The sequence below is a fragment of the Numida meleagris genome, chromosome 16 (assembly GCF_002078875.1).
Source record: "Numida meleagris isolate 19003 breed g44 Domestic line chromosome 16, NumMel1.0, whole genome shotgun sequence".
NCBI classification, from domain to species: domain Eukaryota; kingdom Metazoa; phylum Chordata; class Aves; order Galliformes; family Numididae; genus Numida; species Numida meleagris.
In genome coordinates this window covers 8,395,775-8,413,920 of record NC_034424.1, presented here as the reverse complement: position 1 = coordinate 8,413,920, position 18,146 = coordinate 8,395,775, and the positions used below count along the sequence as shown (strand labels likewise).

Genomic DNA, 18,146 nt, shown 5'->3' with positions numbered 1-18,146 from the left:
CCGCGCGGTGCCCGCTGCCCCCGGGGGGGGTGAAGTGCGGCCGCCCCGCGGCCCGAGCAGAGGCCGAGCGGCACCGCATGCTCCTGGCCGCCCCGTCCTCACCCCGCCCGCGCCCGGAGCCGGGCTGCTGCCGTCGTCCTGGCGTATTCAGGTGCCTCCATTACTCATCAAGAACGAAGTGGGGCTATCGAGTAAATGAAAAACCACCGCATGGCACTGTCCCCTGGCTGTTATTTATAGCTGCTTCCTTTTCCACTTTTCAAAGGCTACCGTCCATGTCTGCAGCAAACCATCAATCCTCCGGCTCGTACACCTGGCAGCCACCGCCGGGCGCCATCGGGGCGAAAAGGAGAGCGGAGGGAAGGGTCCCTCGTTAAAAAGATGCCGGAGCGGTTCCCCGGAGCGGTGTGAGGGCAGCGGGGCCCGGGGCCGGGGCTGGGCAGGCACCGCCCCAGGAGCCAGCAGCAGGCAGAGCCGGGGTCGCGGGGTCCCAACAGCTCGAAGGAAGGGCGGCCATCGTGTTGGACGCGAACAACGCAGAGCTCTTCTATCACCTAATGCCAGCCGGGTCCTTCTCTCCCTCGCGGGGTGGGCCGCTCCGCACCGTGCCCAGGGGATGCAGCCGTCGCCCACCGGCACGGGCAGCGCCTCCCACCCCGCAGCCTCAGCCCCGTCCCGCATGCAGAGCTCCGCACGGAGCACGTGGAGCCGCGCGTGTTGCCGCCCCCCTCTCCCCCCGGCAGCGGTTTGAAGCTCGCTCACCCCTTGCTGGCAGATGCCAGGCACAAAGACAAGCTCGCTGTCCTCGATCTGCTTTTCAAGGCTTCTATAAAGTAGGGCACCAACATCAACCCAGCGTCAGGTTTTTGATACATGGCTGGAGTAGCCAAAAATAATAACAGGCAGCTTCAGTCAATCGTTTCGCTCTCAAGTCTGCAGCAGCAGCACAGGGGTCCTTTGTGCAGCAGAGCAAAAATTCAGGATGTGCCAGCCCGGCTCCAGCTCAGCAGCTCCCAAGCTGAGCCCTTGTGCCATCACCATGCTGCCCCATCCCCGTCCCCATCTGCCAGCCCCGGGCGTCGCTGCCCTCCTTCCCCTCAGCACGGTGTCTCCCTCGCTGCGGCAAAGCGTTAAGGTCAAGTTACAGTTTTACTGAGCGCTTTATCTCTCTGGCAAGGCATAAAAATGCAGAACCTGAACTTTGGAACGAGCCTTACACATGCAGTGGGTGGAGAGCAAAGGCAGCAGGAAAAGAGAGAACCCAGATCCTCACTGCAGCCCAGCTCTGGAGTATTTCCTTTTGCACATTTGGACACATTATTAAGACAATCTGGAAGGAAGCAGCGAGTGCAAACTGCACACGTTTGGCCTTCAGCGGGAGCCAGATGTGCTGGGAGCAGTGCTGCTGGGCAGCACAGGCTCTGCTCGCTGAATTTCCATGTGCCCGGCCTGACATCCCACCCGGTCGGTCTGTAGGTCGGTCTGTGCACAGCTGCACCTCCGTGTGACACAAACGCTGCCCGGCGCTGACTGCTGCCCACCGACTGCGCTGTGTTAGTGCTGACAGCCCCTGGGAGCTGCGGCTCTGCCATGCAGGTCGCTCGTCCCACCCTGTCCATGCTTCTGGGCTTTGGGGCCAGGGGGTATCGCAGTGCGGCCACGGGGCGCTCACAGCCTCCTGCTGTGCTCCCCTTCTGCAGCTATTAAACCCGGATAGCTCTCACTTTTATTAGCTGTGAAGCCGGTGCTTTATGGCCACGCCAAATTCCCTAATGACCTTGAAGAGTAAGAAATGGAAGGGTCAGCGGTTATCCAGATTTATTCTAAATTTTAAATCGAAAAAAATTAAAAAAAAAATTTAAAAAAGCTTAGAAAAAGGTAAAGTCAAAAGCTTGAGGATGTCCTAAAAAGCACCGCTGTCCGGAGGTTCCAGCCTGCCCCGATTTTGGCACAACAAGCACCATGCGCTGCAGCTGCACAGCTGGCCACTGTCCCCGGGCTGCTGGAGCTGGAGCTGGGGGTCACTGTCACTGCAGGCCTCTGCTGAAAACTTTTCAGTCTACATTCCGCACCTTATGGCACCACACGCCACGTACAGAGTGGCAGATGCTACTCAATGTGCTCTCAGGACACCCCATGCTCACAGTGGCCGAGCAGCCCTGCCCAGAGTGTGGCTGTTTGCTTGGGGTGTCCTTCAGATCGGCACAACGCTCAGGTGAGGCCAGAGGGCCCAAATCACCCAGGCCGATGGTGATTTGGAACAACGGCAAAACCAAACTCCTAGGTTATTAAAAGATTTCTTCACCTTCGCTATTAGAATGTGCTTGATGGTCAGAGACAGTGCAACTGATGTCAAGTGCTTCTGCACAATCAGGCTCCATACCCAATAGTACACGGAAGGAATGTCTAACCTCTGACTAATGCTGCCTGGTACTCTGTATTTCATACCAGCCAGACAGAGCATCTGGGCCGGCCGACTTCCTTCTCTGCTCGTAATTAGCTTCACTCCTCTGCTCTCCTGAACAAGCGCTGGACTTTCCTTAGGAACGTAACGCTGATCAGCAGAACCCCACGCTTACTGAGATGCCATCGTCCTTCCTGGAGGTTTCATTTACAACGTAACACTGCTACGAGCAGCAGATTTTTATAAATCTTTTTGTGAAGCCCCGTTCCTGCAAACATCCAATATCATTCTGCGCTATTAGTCGCGCTTCGGAGCCACTACTCAGCACTCCCAGCAGTGTGAGCCAAGAAGCATTTGCAGGACTCAGGTTTTGAATTTCAAATCCAAACTCCAGAGAGGTGCCAGCAGCGCACGGCTTTGAGCCTGACACGCAAATACGTCTTAGCATCCCAACAGCACTTTGTTTTCACTTGTCCTTCTGCCTAACAACGCTGGCATACGTAACGGCCTCAGTTTAATGGCGTATAACTGACTTTGGAGACTGAATGATGTTCTTAAAAAAAACCAAAATTCAATCAATGAAAATTTTATAACAACAAGAAGTCAGGAAAACGTTCTGCTGAGCTCTTCTGTAAAAAAAGAAAAAGCTCAAAGCATTTTGAAGTTTGTTCTCATTGTGTATGTTTTATCCAGAGACAGCACCACGATATAAAGCTGATTTCTCCCATTCGCTACCTGCCCTGCAGCCAGATAGATGTCGGTGTCTTTCAGGGATATACAACACATCCTTCTCGTGGGACCCTGCTTTTCAGATGGAATGAGAGATTCACACAGCCAAAGCTGGTGATTTTTCCGGGGCACTCAGAGCTGTAGCTGTGGGCACTGCACTGTGGGCACTGCTCCCCTCTGCCCCCAGCACCTGCTGGGACAGCGGCCCTTGGAAGGCACAGAACGGCTCTGCCCCTTGCACACAGCAGCTGTGTGTTCCCTGCTGTAATGGGGATGTGGATAGCAGCAGGAAGGGCTGAGGGCAGCGCAGTGCCCAGCAGTGGTGCTCCCAGCCACATGGCAATGCCCTGCAGCTCCGAGTCCCTCCGCACAGCCAGGTTGTCCCCTGCTCAGTGCTCTGCACAGCCAGCTCCAGTCTCCGACACGGACACAGTCTCTACACACAGCCACAGCCAACCTGAAAGCATCCCAAACCCCCAAGCAGGGAGACAAGCCTGCCTGCAGAGCCATGCAGTGACACCTGACAGGACCTGACCTCAGGAAGAGCCTTTGCACCAGAAATCCAACAGGTCCTGACTGCAGGTAGGAGAAGGACAGATATCTTTAGAGATCACCTCCTTGTTTTTACAGCTCTCTCTGCATTTGTCACTCCACCAAGGCTGAGCTGCTTGTTTCTCCCCAGAGGCTGGGGGCCAGCCCTGCAGTGAGGCTGGGAAAGCCCCTGCAGCCCCACAGCTCCCAGCCCCACATCTCCCCATCCCTGCAGCTCCCATCCCCACAGCTCACCGTATCCTGGCCAGGCCCCCCGTGCTGTCCCAGCCTCCCTGAGCAGGGGCCCTCTGCAGGGCTGGGATGGATGCACTGCGTCGCTTCTCCAGCTCATCTTTACAAGTGCCAGTGTCATCACTGTGTACTTCACACAATGCCAGGGGCAGCTCCTTCCAGAGCGGACGTAAAAATTGTTATTAAAACTTACAAACTGTGAAGAACTCCTAAAAAGTAAAAATCCTAGCACTGCCCTAAATTAAATTGCCGCTGCAGCCTGCCAGGGGTACGTGGATAAGCAGGGAGCCAAGCTTGCACACAGTCCTTATCCACAGCCCACACCTGCTGCTCCCTCCCGAAAGTTAAACTAATGAACACAGCGCACAGCCCAGAGTATTTCAGATACGGAAAAGGTCAGAGCGAAGACTCAGGAGTGAAGAACAGATTGAACTGTGTTCATAAATGACAGCCCCATTTTAAACCTAAAGTTATTTTTTTCAATAAATTAGGACAAGTGAGCTTTCCTCCAACTCAGATAATGCATCTCCCCCTGGATATAGACCGGAGGAGGGCACGCACATGCAGAAATCAATGCTAATGCTTTGAAAGATTAATCTCTGAAAACTACTTCAATGGACTAGAAATGATTTCATACAAAGCTCTGAATAGCAAGAGCAGATAAAGCATCACAGCAATACCGAGAGCACGCACAGACTGAAAGGAATGCGTGGTGCTCTCACCGTGCCCCTCTGTGCCTGTTTCCCAGCGCTGCTCACAGGCTGTGACACCAGTGCCACGGCTGCCAGCTGCTGAGGAGCCAGCTGTGAGCGCACGGGTGGCAGGGCAGGGCCTGGCTTCCCCAGGGTGGGAGCGCAGGCTGCTCGATGTCCAAGGAGAGCCACGGCTTGTGACTTCAAAATGCAGTCAGGACGGCACTCTGCAGGGGAGGGAGGACCTGGCTCGCATCAAAGCCAAGGGGAGTGCACTGAAGGCTCTGAATGTATTTGCCAATGTGGATGTCTCCATGGACTGTGCCTTTTGGCACCTGGCAGGACAGAGCTAGCCACGGGGCCAGCAAGTTGTACACGTCTAAATCAGACCTCTGAAGTACAAAGTCCCTCAGGCTGGCTGAGTAACATCACTAACAGAGGATGCCGAGCAGTGTGGCTGCTCTGGAGCTGCTGCCCTGCTTCCTGCCCGCCGCTCAGGCTGGCAGTGTCACGTCCCTTGCCAGGCCTGCCCGCTGTCCTTGCAGCCAGCCCTCCCCACTGCACCTGCGGGTTTGGAGCCGGGCTGCAGGAGGATAAGGGCCGCAGGGCTGTGCCACGGTGGGGACACACATCAGCTCCCATGTGCCCCCCAGCCCAGAGAGCAGACAGGGCTGGAGGGATCTCATCTTCCCTTGCAGAGATGGAAGCTGAAACCTACAGTTGTTCTCAGCTGTCTTTTTAAAGAGTCGTGCGTGATGGCAAAAGCTAACAAGTATAACAACCTCCAATTGCCATTACCAACATACGACCTTCGAACTGAGGAAACTAACATTTGCTTTCCTAACTTTCGATTACCTTATTCCTCTCAAATAGATGAAATTAGACCCAGTCAATCTTTCCAGTCAGAAATATTTTTTACCGCCTTCCAGATGGGACACGAGTTAGTTCTTGGATGTGCTCCGTGCAGCCCTGCGTGGTACACGGTATCTCCGTCCCCTTCTGCAGGCGGCAGAGCGGGGCAGCAGGCTGAGCCAAAATGCTCTGCGGGCTGGGGTGGGGGTGGGAGCACAGCCAGGCCTGATCCCCGGCTCAGAAGCTGCACAGTACAAACAATTTCCTTTTATAACCAAGTTATTTTAAATCTATCTAGTTAGACAGATGCAAAGCACTGACACAGATGCACTGAAACTGGTTTGATCCTTGTCTGAACAGGATTAACTTGCCTCGGTTATTAACTAAATTAAACTACAACTCATCTTCATTGCAAAAATGGCTGTTTTTCACATGTTGTGTCAGTGTATGATTTTTACAGGGAGAATCTGGGAGGCCTTCCCCTTGCAGTGGGTACTTGGGGTCAGCACACAGCCCCCACGCTCACTCGGCCCCAGGTAACTGGGAGGTACAGCTGTGCCATCTCACCTGCAGTTTTACTTCATCCTCATTGTGTAAACCTACACCTCAGGCCATGAGCCTGTGCTGGTAACAAGAAGAGTTAAAACCACTTAAAAGCTACACTGAGAGCCTGAGCTGGTGTAATGGGATGGAGTTCAGCTGAGCGGGGCTGCACAGAGCCGTCCTTTGCTACAGAGAGAGCCTGGGTTCAGCTCCCAGCCCCGGCTCTGCCCTTCTGCTCCCTGCAGCGGCTTGGCTGTGTGGTTCCCCAGCTCTGACAGGTTACATCTGCTGAGCAGAAAGCCAACATTTCTGTTTTACTTTCTTCCAAGAAAATTCAAAATGTTTCTAGCCTTAAATTTTGATCTGGAAACTTGGGGTTTGGGTTTTGTTGTTGCATTTTATTTCTTAAAACACCAACTCCACCAATTCTTGTTCTTCCAGCCGGCAGCCCTCTCCCCACCCTCTGAACTGCCGCTGTGCCAGTGCCACGGAACCACTTTGTCTTCCTGTGACAGATGCTAAGCTTAGCCCCAATCCCTGGGAGCAGACAGGCCCAGCGTACGCGCTCATTAACAAAATTGCAATCCCCCTGAGCTCACGAGGCTGCACTGATTACACCACTACAGCTAACCCAGCCGATGGCCAGGGCACGTGGACAGGGAGCACAAGCTCTTCCAGAACTGGCAGCAAAGTGTGTAACGCTGCAGCGGCTCTAAGCCCAAATAACCCAAAGCACAATGCTGAGCTCTGGGGTCCAGCTCTGCGGGTGCCTTCCCCACACCCAGCGCCCTCGGTTTGCCCTGCCCAGCCCAGCACAGCCTGCTGGTGGGAGCCCAGAGCTCCCCAAGCACACAGCCATGGTGCGGCTCCGCTCACCTGGCAGTGCACCGTGCCTCCTGCCCTCCCGGCCTGAAGGGCTTCGTGAACCATTTCGGCCGATCGAAACTGAAAGCAGCAGGTGAGTTCCCAAATGAGAACAGTGCTGTAAACACGGTGAAGCAAAGTCCAGCCCAGCCCAGCTGGCCCCAGCTGCCTCTCGCTTGCCATCACAAACAAGAGCCACAAGCCACTGCTGTCAGCAGGAAGCACAAAATCCTAAAATGGCCTCAAAAAACAACTGGAGCCATTTAAAAAACACATGCGGTGTAGGCAGGGTTGCCCTGTGTGTCCTTCCCTTGCCAGGCCTGAAGCCCGGCCACCGCCAGGCGCTGCAGATGGAACTCCCCAGGCGCCAAGCGGGCTTCACGCTGTGGAGCCAGAGGCAGAAAGCTCCATTTTCCTGTTCCCAGCCCTCTGCAGTTACTTCTCCATGTCTGCGCTGCATCTGTAGCTCCCTGCCCTCGTCCTCCCGGCTAACCCAATTGCTGCGAGCTCCACGGAGCCGGGCACACGTGGAGGATGGTCCCGCAGGGGGGATCACGTGGTGCCCGATGCTCCAGGCCCGGCTGCGAGGCTGTGCGCATGCCCGCGGCGCCGGGCTCTTTCCATTAGGAAACCATCAGCTTGTCAACAGGAATTACATGGACAGACCGTGGCTGCTGATGAGAAACTGGGCACAATCGGTGACTGAGTCACTCCATAACCTCTGGTCAGATCCCATTTACAGGGCACGAGGACAACAAGTCAGACTGCTGGGCGCATTCAGCATGCAAGGGCTGGGACACGCAAAGCGCTGATACAAAGCAGACTTCAGAGAAATGAAAACAACTGCCAAGAGAGAAAAACGTTCCATGATTTCTTCTCCCCTCCTCCGGACGCTCAGAAAGGCCGCAGCTGATGCGGCTCCTGGTGGCTGGCTCGGGGCCATCGGGGGTGGCACGAACCGGCGCTCCCCGGGATGAGGGATGGGTTAAATGCTCCGCGCTCCACAACCCGCACGCTTCTGCAAAACCCAGCTGCGCTAGCAGCTGCCATGCAGCAGATAGACAGCTCTGCAGAAGCTGCCAAGCATCTCCTCACAATGCACGCGTGTGGTTCGCAAAGGATTGGATTTTTAGTTTATTTCATTTTTTTTTTTTTAATAATGACATTAGAGCCGGTGAAAGTGCCCCCTGGTTTCCATGCAGGCTGCTGCAGCAGGACGCAGCCCCCCAAGCAGCCTGGTGTCTCGGACAAAGAGCAGTTTCCGAAGCATAAACGTTCCTCCCTATGTTTCATTAATGATACTCTTTAGCAAAACTGCTCGGAAAGATGAATCATTTTACTCCCCTTATGTTTTTATTTTAGCAACGAGCAATGTAATTGTCTTGTCTAAAGGAAAATAGAACTGGAAGGAAACTCGGGGAGGAAACCCACAGGCGCGTTCCAAGCGCACGGCTGTGACCCATTAGTCAGAGCCTAACTTGGGCCATCTTCCTGCCCAGACAGAAAGCCACAAGGATGCAGCGAAGCACAGAATGTTTAATCTACGGCTGAGCACATTGCCTGGAACAAGCCATTAAAACGTGCGTTGGGCTGATGTGCAATCGCTGATACAGTCTTGGCCTATCTTTGACATGTGCCTTCCCTATAGCATCTCATAATTTAAGGAACAAAAAATGCTTCTGAATGCCTTTGACTGTAGAAATGTGAAAGCAGCTTCCTCTGAAAGCCAGTGAGATCCCAAGTGGGGCCAGGAAGCCACTTGAGTTGTGCACCATAAACATTTCCATGATGCAAATTAATAAGTCTCTCTGAGGCTTGGGAAGTGTGCCACATGCAGCATTGCTGAGGCCATCGCTCTTTTATCTAAGTTGTTTTCTTCCTTTATCCTTGCCTCACTCTGTGACAGGTTTGAGATTTTCAGCATCATAACTGCAGCCTGGCTTGTCGAGCTAAACATCAACAGAGGTTTATATGTGTGTGAGAAATGTGAATAGAGATAAAAATAGTTATTAACTCGCTTTAGGAATACTAAGCAAGTAAGATGGGTGTGCTCCAGCAAAGGAAGGGGCTCCAACCATTGCTCCCACATCGCCCAGTGCTGCTGGCTGCAGAGCCCTCTGCTGCCAGGGCCCATGGGAACAGTGCCCGCCCCAGGCCCCCCTGGGGACTCCCTCCTGCTCGCAGCCATGCAGCCCGGCTCTCAATGAGATCCAAACCGTTCCTCAGAGGCCATCCCAGCCTGCTGCAAGCACTCAGCAAGAGGCAAGCCCTGCCAAGGGGGAGGGAACAGCAGCGTGACCTAGCGGGGCAGCCTTGGACTGCCAGTGGTTCACAAAGCTTGTTCATTCTCCCTTGCTTTCCACCACTCCCAAACAGCCTTGCTCCCTTCACTCTGGAAAGTGTGCTGCACAAGAGTTTCTCTCCATGCCAATAAATGTTAGAGGAAAACGGCACTGGGTGGCAAGGCAGAGTTCTGCAAGGTGCTAGGGTGAGACCCTGCAGCCACAGCCAGCAGAGAGCAGTGCCAGCACCGCACACCCATGGCTGTGCAGCGGGACGTCCAGGGACCTCGCTGCAGAGCACTGCAGTGCTCGTGCCACACTTGGGAGAGATCTTAGCCATGAACAGGAAGAGCAGGCCTGGCCCAGGTGCTCACCCGCTGCACAGAATGCGCCTCTGACATGGAAATACACCTTACTACAATCAGAGGCCTTCAGTCCTCATTGTAAGGATGCTAAAAGCTCCAGCTACTTCGGCAATTACTGCAACATATTTTCAGGCGGTTTTTAAGGGCATTAGCAAGATAAAACGAAGAAAAGAAATATTGCTTTTAAAAGGAATGTTAAACACGCACCTTATCATCCAGCCACTTTATTTTAATGAGGTTTGTTTTACTTCTCCTGGTATTTGCTTTGTCACACGGCACAAGTCTCTGAGTGTTTCCATAGGCACCAGTGACTTTGCTGGGCTGCACGGGCAATGCTGCAGCCTCTCGTGCCCCATCTCGCCAGGCAGTGAAGCCTCAGCATTCACCGTGCAAAAGCTCTGAGTCCTGCAGATCAGAGGTGTTAGGAGGGAGCTGTGTGCCCATCCCTGAAGTGGGAACGCAGCTACACAGTTTTATTTATGGGGATATTAAATATGCAACAATCATTCCCCAACATCAGAGTAATAAACATCACCGCTCCATCTGATCTGAAATCAGCAAGCGTGCTCCTCGCGTTCGCAGAGAGAGACACAATGCTAAATTATTTATGCTTTGTATATGAACAAATACAGAGAAATAAGTTAATTTGGTACAATTCAGCAGAGCAGATTCAGGGCAGATTATTGTACACCCTTCAGTCAGATCACACTCCTCTCTGTAAACAATTGTTTCTCCTCAAGGAAAGTGGGTTAAAGAATTCTAATTAAGGGATCGGGAGAAACATTTCTGAAAAGTTTTTTTTAGATCTGACTACCCGAGTAGCACTGCCACCCCTCCAAATCGCCAGCATTTACTGAGATACAACAGCAAAAGAAGTGGAAGAAAAAAGGAAACAGAGCCATTGTGCCTCATCTTAGCACTTCTCCCTATCACCAGTCACACACAGCAGATTTCTGAAAGCCAGTGCCTGTCCACCCAGCAGTGTGATGTATACTGCAGCCCCGTTCCTTACAGAGTGGAAATAACATTGCAAGTGGCAGCCAGCAGTCACCGGGTTGTCACATGGACTATAAAACGCCTTGTCCAAACACTGGGCACTTCTGGGGATGGGCAGCAGCTGCAGCACCTGCTCGGGCCCACGTGGCAACTTCCAGCTCCGTCGGGGCAGTCCCAGCCCGGGTGTGGACAGGTCCCTGAGCGCTGTCACTGCCTTGACATGGGCTGTGGGTGACATGGGTGGTGGGTGACACGGCAGGGGAGCCAAGACCCTGCTCCCATTGTGGCCCCTGGTGCAGCTGCCTGCTGGATGAGACAAGTCATTGTAAGGACAACCCCCCAAAATGGAAATCCAGTGTTTTCATTGTACCTGCTCTGTTTTCTTTATGTTTTATTCAACATTTTCTTGACCACACAGAAGGCTGTAAATACCAGCAGGTTAATGAACTCCTATTATAATCATTATCGCTATTAACCAGGGAGGGCTGTGAAGTTTCGGGGCTGTTGTGCAACCCTGCAGAGCTACACAACGAGCCACCTTCATTCCCCGTGTCACAAGCATGGGAGAAGCTCTCCAAACTGGGCCCTGATGGCAGCCCTGTGCCCCAGCCCCAGCACTGATGGATATTACGCACCCCAGAAAGCTCAGCCATTAAATGAATTAAAGATAATCCACAGCTGCATGGAAAACTTGCTACTCTTCATATAAATGCAGGATTGCTGTCACCCCTTCCACGCTGCCCAGAGACTGCCTATGGCAGTATTAGCCAAGGGTTTGCTGTAGCCCACTGTCACCTCGAGCCTGGCAGGAAGGAAAATCCTGCTGACGAGGGAAGCGGTGCAGCTGCAAGAGGAGTAAGAGGAATTCTGAGACAGGAATCCCTTTGGAGACCGATTTCTCAGCAGCCACAGCAAGCCCTCTGTTACACACGTGTGCATGCCATGTGATGGTGAAGGAGATGAGACGAGAAAGAGGGGATGAGAACCGTCCTTCAATTTCTCAAGAGTTTAACTTAAATCCCTCATTCTGAGCCTAAGTCTCAAATCAGGCTCAAGGAAAGAAAAACTTAATTAATCAGAGGTAGCCAAGTTCAAAGTGCGCCTGGGGTCAGCTTTAGGGCTCCTTCACTTTGGAGGTGCAGGGTTTGTGGGTAATCCCTGCCTGCTGCAGAACGACAGCTACAGGATGCCTGCTATTTGCTGGCAGTCACTAAACGTGAAGGTCTTCCTTCCTTCCACTCATCCTTTCAAAGACGAATGTTGACACTGAAATGTACCTGAGGTCCATATGCAGCACCAGGGTTTAAAATCCCCGCTCAGCCCGGTGGCACCGTGTGCAGTTCCTCGCGGGGGCCCTCACCGTGGATCCCGACACGTGGAGACGCTGAGGGCAGCAGCACAGAACTGCTGGAGCTGTGCTGCGTGCTGCTGCCTGGGGGAGCAGGCCAAGGGCACGCTGCCATCTGCCCAATTCGTGCTTTGGTATCACCTCCTGAGGACGGCGATCTGCTGGAGCTGCAGGTGACAGCGGTTCTGCAGCTCTTCGGGAATTGTAGGGCCAGATCCCGCTTCTGTGATAGAACTGTTGCTGGGGATTTCAGGGAATGCTCATCAAGACTGTGTTGTCTCCTGGGGCACAGAAGAGATGCGTGGGGGATGTCACTGTGGGTCACCCTCAGCGTCCTCATCTCAGGACAGGGCCGGGGCAGCAGGGCTGTGTGCACCGTGGAGCAGGGGTGGCAGAAAGGCGAGAGCTGCTGGGGCTACAGAGCAGCGCTGGAGGAACAAGCTGCTAAAACTGGCTGCAAATGGATTCAGACTGAAAACCAGAAGAGGGCTTTTAACCAGCAGAGAAGTGAAATTTGAGGCCGGCCTTTCAGAGTGGGGAGACCGCGGGAGCAAACCTCAGTGAGGTCAAGATGGAGAAAATACGGTTATGAAGAACCTGGGTGTCAGAACCAGGACAGGACTCCGCACCTGCTGAACGAAGGTCCCTTCTGGTCACAGGGCACACGGCCCGGCTGGCGCTGTCGTTCCCTCGCAGAGGCACAGCTGCACCTGAAGTCCTTCCCAGCAGCTGGCACAGAAGGACGAGCTGGGACAGCAGCACCCAGCACCGCTCCAGCCACCACAGCAGCCCTGCCCCTGCCCGGGGCTGGCCCAGCACCCGCATCTTCCGCGGACACACGGACCGGACCCAGGCAGTGAGCTCTGCCCCAGAACCAAACAGGAAAGCCAGCATTTAGTTCCTTCATCTCCACACGAGGTATCTCATTTCAATTTAATTTCACAGTTGTAATGGATTTTTCAAAAATATTCAAGAACATATTTACTTTCCAACATCTTATTTCCTTTCACATTTGAAAAAAAACTTTCTATCTAATCCCTCAAGTCATCCCACAGTCTGAATAATTTCAGGTTTTTAATCAATAGCTGTCAGACTTGTCAAATTACTTTAGGGACCACAAAGCAATTTTTAAACATTCATAAACCCTCGTAGAACAGTTAAGTGCACTGAATTTTAAAAGAAAGAGGAACTGAATAACACTGATCAAATAGGATTATATTCTGGCAAATTATAAATTAGTTTTTTATGAATCATCTCACAGCTACTTATGTAGTGTCAGGCTTCTACTACTGCAGGGGAGAGAAGTGACTGCTCACCTCGGGACGAAGGAGCCTTTTTTTGCTTCCAAGCCTACTGAGCAGGAGCAAGGAGCAAGGAGCAAGGAGCAAGGAGCAAGGAGCAAGGAGCAAGGAGCAAGGAGCAAGGAGCAAGGAGCAAGGAGCAAGGCATTTTCTTCTTGTCCTTTGGAAGAGCAGCACTCCTGTGCAGCTGGCTGCCCAGGGCTCTCTCCCTTGTCCTGCTGCCTCAGCCAGGAGTGGCCAAATCGTGGCTCCAAAGCTGAATAGATGCATCTTGGCTGCTGGCCCCTTCCCAGCCCAGCCTTTGCTTCCCAGCGTGCTGCTGGCACGCCGATCTGTCTGGCATGTCAGTCTAGAAATGATGGTCGCCAAAAGTTCTCAATTTGTCGGACAAAGACCATCTGGACCCACAACGCAGCTCGAACCATTTATGGGGAAGATTTTCCACGTTGCACAAAGGCGAACTATCAGCTGAATGCAGAGCTGTGCTGCTGTCTGTTCTGCGCTTGTTGCAGGAACAAAGAGAGATTGAGAACGTCTGAAGAAGTCAAACGTGTTTATCCAGCAGTGGCTTTACACACAACAGTTCCACCTCATCATCACAGCATCCTTCCTAAATTTGAGGGATGTGGCTTGCATAGGGGAAAAGAAAGGAGCTTCACAGCTCCACCAAGAATGCTGGAAGTCCTCCAGGAAAAAGTACAGCTGAGATCAAAGAGAGGGTGAGGGATGATGAGGAGGAAGGAACGCTTCAGCTGGCCACATGCAGACTAACAGCACAGACCCCGTGCCCTGCTGCTCCCGGCCCAACTCTTCCCCTGTCCCTGAGCCACCCCCACACTCCTTGCCCTCACCGTCTGGGCAGTACCTCCTGCTGCCACTGAGCCCTGCAGGGAGAGGAGGCATTTTACCCCCACTGTGGGTGCATCACGAGACCAGGGCAGTTCCCACTCCCGGGGACTGGAGGCGGGAGGGGACATGGGATCAAGCAGAATGCACCGTGCTCCTGGGGACAGCGGGAGAGGAGGCACTGCTGCCCTGTGAGGTGCAGAGTCCCACACAGACACGGCTGTGAGTCAGAGCACAGCTCCCAGGTTCTGCTTTGGAAGGGCTCGTCTCAGCCCACGCCTTGTCCCACCGCTGGTTGTCCCCTTACAGCCCCCAGAGCTCTGGCACACGCAGGTTCGGGTGTGCTCAGCACTGCCCGCTCTGCCAGCAAGGCTCCCCACCCTGCTGCTTCGTGAGGCACTCAGTGCTGCATCCGCTGTAGATGTCCTTTGCCAGAGGTGTGCAATTCTATATGAAAAGCCTCTAAATACCAAACAATGACTGCTTTTAACCTTTACACTGATTTCCCAAAGGATTTTTGCTGTTGCCGTCTTAATCGGCGCAGTACTGACAGCAACAGGAGACATCCACCGCACACGGCCCCATCTCTGGACGCTCCCAGCCCACAGCTGCTGTTTGCTTGCCCAGGCTCCGATGCCACGGAGCAGGAGGTCAGCAAGCACAGCTCTGGGCACCCATCCAACCCAGCTCTGACACTGCTGCAATGCCTGGCCCAGCGCTCCAGGAGCTGAACCTGTCTGGGCTTTGGGAAATGCTGTTCCGGGAGCACAGGTGCCAGTACCTGCCCAGGCCGAGCCTGGAAATAATTAACAGAGGCAGCTCAGGGCTGGAGGTGGAAAGGGAAGGAGAGCGGATGAGCTGATGGATAGTGCAAGCAAGAGGGAAATGTGGGACTGTCTGAGTGATTCACAGTAACCGGACTCGCTTTTTTATGTAGTTCAATTTGAGAAGCATAAATATTTTTCAACAAGGACATTTCAGCGAGTTCATTGGTTTTTAGGGCTTAGTCTGCTTTTCTGCGTGTGGTGCTTTGTGGGCCCGTCCTGCCCGCCCGCACCCAGCGGAAGGCTATTATTCTCTTTCAGCTTTCTCAGTATTTAGTTTATTGCTAACTGTTTGCCCAGTGAACTAGAAAACCAAATATATCCAAGCACTCTGCGCTAACATGCAGATGCTCATGCAAACATGTGTGCAGTGACATGCACCGGGTGTCCTCGGCCACAACAGCAGAGCTGCAAGATCTAAATATGGGAAGGAACGGGGCAGGGCACCGACCAGGTCGGCTCACGGCAGCGACGGAGCAAACTTCTCCTTCTAACCGAAACGATTAACCCCCCCAAACTACACTTGATAAGGATTCAAGCATTACATTACTCTGCATTAGTAAGAATAATAATAAAATCAGAGTGCTTTTTGTCATGAGATACCCAGCCCAGGGAATTGTGAAAGAACATTTAATTACAGGGCTGTTTCATTAAACGTAAAAATTAAACCAAAGACAAGAGGGTGTGATTTTGGGAAGGAAAAAAAAAAAGCAGTAACATAATGAAAAAGAGGGATCTATACGGCATAGAAGGTGACAGGGAACACTCGCCACAGGAAGCACAGAGCAGAGCTTCCCACGTTCAGGGGAAGAAATGTGCCTGGGAGCAGCTGCAGCCCCGAGCCCCATGGCCCCTCCACCCCACGCCCGGGGCTGCAGGTCCCAGCACGGCCTGCCTGACCCTGCTTTCTGGGCACGCCAGCTTTTGCTGCTTTTGCTCCAAATGACCCCAATCCCTCATCATTTTGTGTTCTCCTTTCCTTTTACCTTTTGAGACCTCCCCATGCAAACAGCTGGCGTTGAGGTGTGGGTCTGCTCAGCACGCAGCAAAGCAGGCTGGGGCTGCTCCACGCGTTACCACGGGGGCACCACCAATATGAAAACCACTCAAGTAAAAATCACCTGGGGGGCCCGAGCCTGGCACTGCTTTCCCCTCAGAAAGAGCCGCATAGAGAACCGCTACCAGAGAGGAGCTGATGGAACCAAATGTTTTCCAGCTGACCAGAGGGAGAGAAACCCATAAAACGTGATAGGAAAGCTCAGACAAGGACACTGAAGGTGGACGGCAGGCTGGCTCGGGTGCCCTGCGTGTGGCTCCCTGAAGGGCAGCGTGGAGGCGTGGGGCAGCACCTGCCCCCCCCCCCCCCCCGCAGGACCGTGGGGCCATGTCCCAGTGCTCCCCGCGTGGGACCGCGGGCAAGGTGAGGCCGGCAGCCCTGGGATCCGCTGCTTATCTCTGTGGAGCGCTGCAGCAGCTCAGCCTGCACCTCGGGCACCGCGTGGCGGTCTGAGACGCCAGGAACTGGGAACAGCGCAGGAGCCGGCGGAGCAGCACCGCTCTGCAGGGCAGGATGGGCGCGGGGCAGCCTTCACCCCACTGCGGCCCAGAGGGGGTGGGAGGGAGAGAAAAAATACACAACCGAAAGGCTCCGATCTGTCTGAATGCTTTGGGTTTCTGTTACCTCCAGCTGCACCTCTTCTTCCCAGATATGAGCTCACACCTGCCAACGCATTGTTTTAAAATAGTCGCTGTCGCTTCCAGAGTGTGTTTGCTGTACTTCCAAAAGTGGAAATTTCACCAATATGAAAAACAAAATACATCCTGAATGAATGTTAACACCACTACCGGCCCCCAAACCACTCCCTGCAGCGGTATTATTGCTGAGCGTGCCCTGCAGCCATCCCACCTCTGCCAGCACCAGCTGCTGCCCGGAGCGTGGAGCCCAGCGCTGGGACCGGCACTAATGGGCCCCGCACTTGGCTGGGCTCTGCCAGCGCTGCTGCTAATGGCCACAGACACCCTCTGCTTTAAAACACCAAAGTGCTTTTCACAGCTGAGTAACTCCAGTCACCGTCGGGCAGGCTTACAGCTCTATCAGCAAGCACGACACAGAAACCGCTTCCTTCCTATGAGTGATGCTTTTCGTTGTCTTTAGAAGGATGTTCTGAACAGAGATCAACATACAAATAAGAGCACAAATACATAAAAATTGAGATGCTATGTTTTTCCTGAGACAAGGAAGATAACCTTCTAACCACAAAGACACCACTGGGGCTCAGTGCCTTGGATGCAGTGCCCAAGTGCAGCACACAGCTGCCCCCCAGCTGCCCCCAGGAGCCTCTCCTGCTGCCCCTGGCAGGCCAGGAGCACAAGGGTTACCCTCATTCCTCTCATTAAAGTAATAAATCTGGCTCAGGAACACAGTTCCATACAAATACCATGAGATCTGGCCTTAATACACTCAGCTTTATAATTAACACCAACATGAGTGCCTGTGAAGGCTCAGAGGTCTCTGGAGTTCCTGATCAGGGAGTAAGCTTGTTTAAGGCCCAGATGTGTGGGGTGTCCCAGTGGTGCTGCGGGGGGTCCCGGGGCCCAGCCCCTCCGAGGGGATGTCCCACACCAGGGGCAGCCCCAAGCCCCGCAGCTCACAGCGAGGCAGCAGGGCAGGGAGCGCAGCACCGTCTGTAACCGCTTCTTGACTAAGTGGGAGAAGAAGCAGAGATGGAAAATACCCCGAGGTTATATGATGGTATTTAAAAAAAAAGAAGCTCCATTGAGAAACTACTGCTGGGATTTGATTTGCTGTCATTCCCATTGGCATTTCTGAGAAATTTCCTCTTTATAAATAAAACATATTTTAAAGCAAAATGCCTCGCTTCTGGGTATTCTGGTGCAACCTGGTGAAGAACGCTGCACAATATTTAGAAAATAGAGCCCAGCTGATCTGACTGATGGGCCTCGGGTCTGTGCTGCAATCACAGCAACTGGGATCAGTGCCCCAAAGCAACAGGAACTGTACAAATATATAAAACGAGCAAAGCCACAGAGGCATCATTTCAAACACAAACCGCCGCAGCCATGCAGTCGCTTAACTTTTGCCAACTGTGAAATGGGAACAGAGTCTACAGCTGCTACTTTGAAGAGTCGGGAGACCTCATAGAAGGATATTTAGAAAACACTACGTATGTGTTAGACTTTACTTTTCTGAGAGCATTTTCCTGCATGCTGCCTGACTCACCACATGGCCTTTGGCGAGATGCTTATCTTCTCTGTCCTTTCATTTACGTTTCTCAGGCAGTATCCCCAACAAGCCT

The 18,146-nt window shown here is 53.2% G+C and overlaps 1 protein-coding gene across 9 annotated transcripts in view; it reads right to left on the bottom strand.

The window, feature by feature from the left end:
• DAB2IP (DAB2 interacting protein) overlaps positions 1-18,146 on the bottom strand; it is a 127,725-nt gene that overhangs the window by 43,329 nt on the left and 66,250 nt on the right. Inside the window, exon 1 of one of the 9 annotated variants that reach the window (XM_021414091.1) lies at positions 763-1,147. The exons of the other annotated variants lie outside the window; for them this stretch is intronic. Coding sequence (XP_021269766.1) covers positions 763-875 — 113 coding nt within the window. The 5' untranslated portion in view covers positions 876-1,147. Of the gene's footprint in view, positions 1-762; positions 1,148-18,146 lie in introns of those variants that run through there. 9 annotated transcript variants of the gene reach the window in all.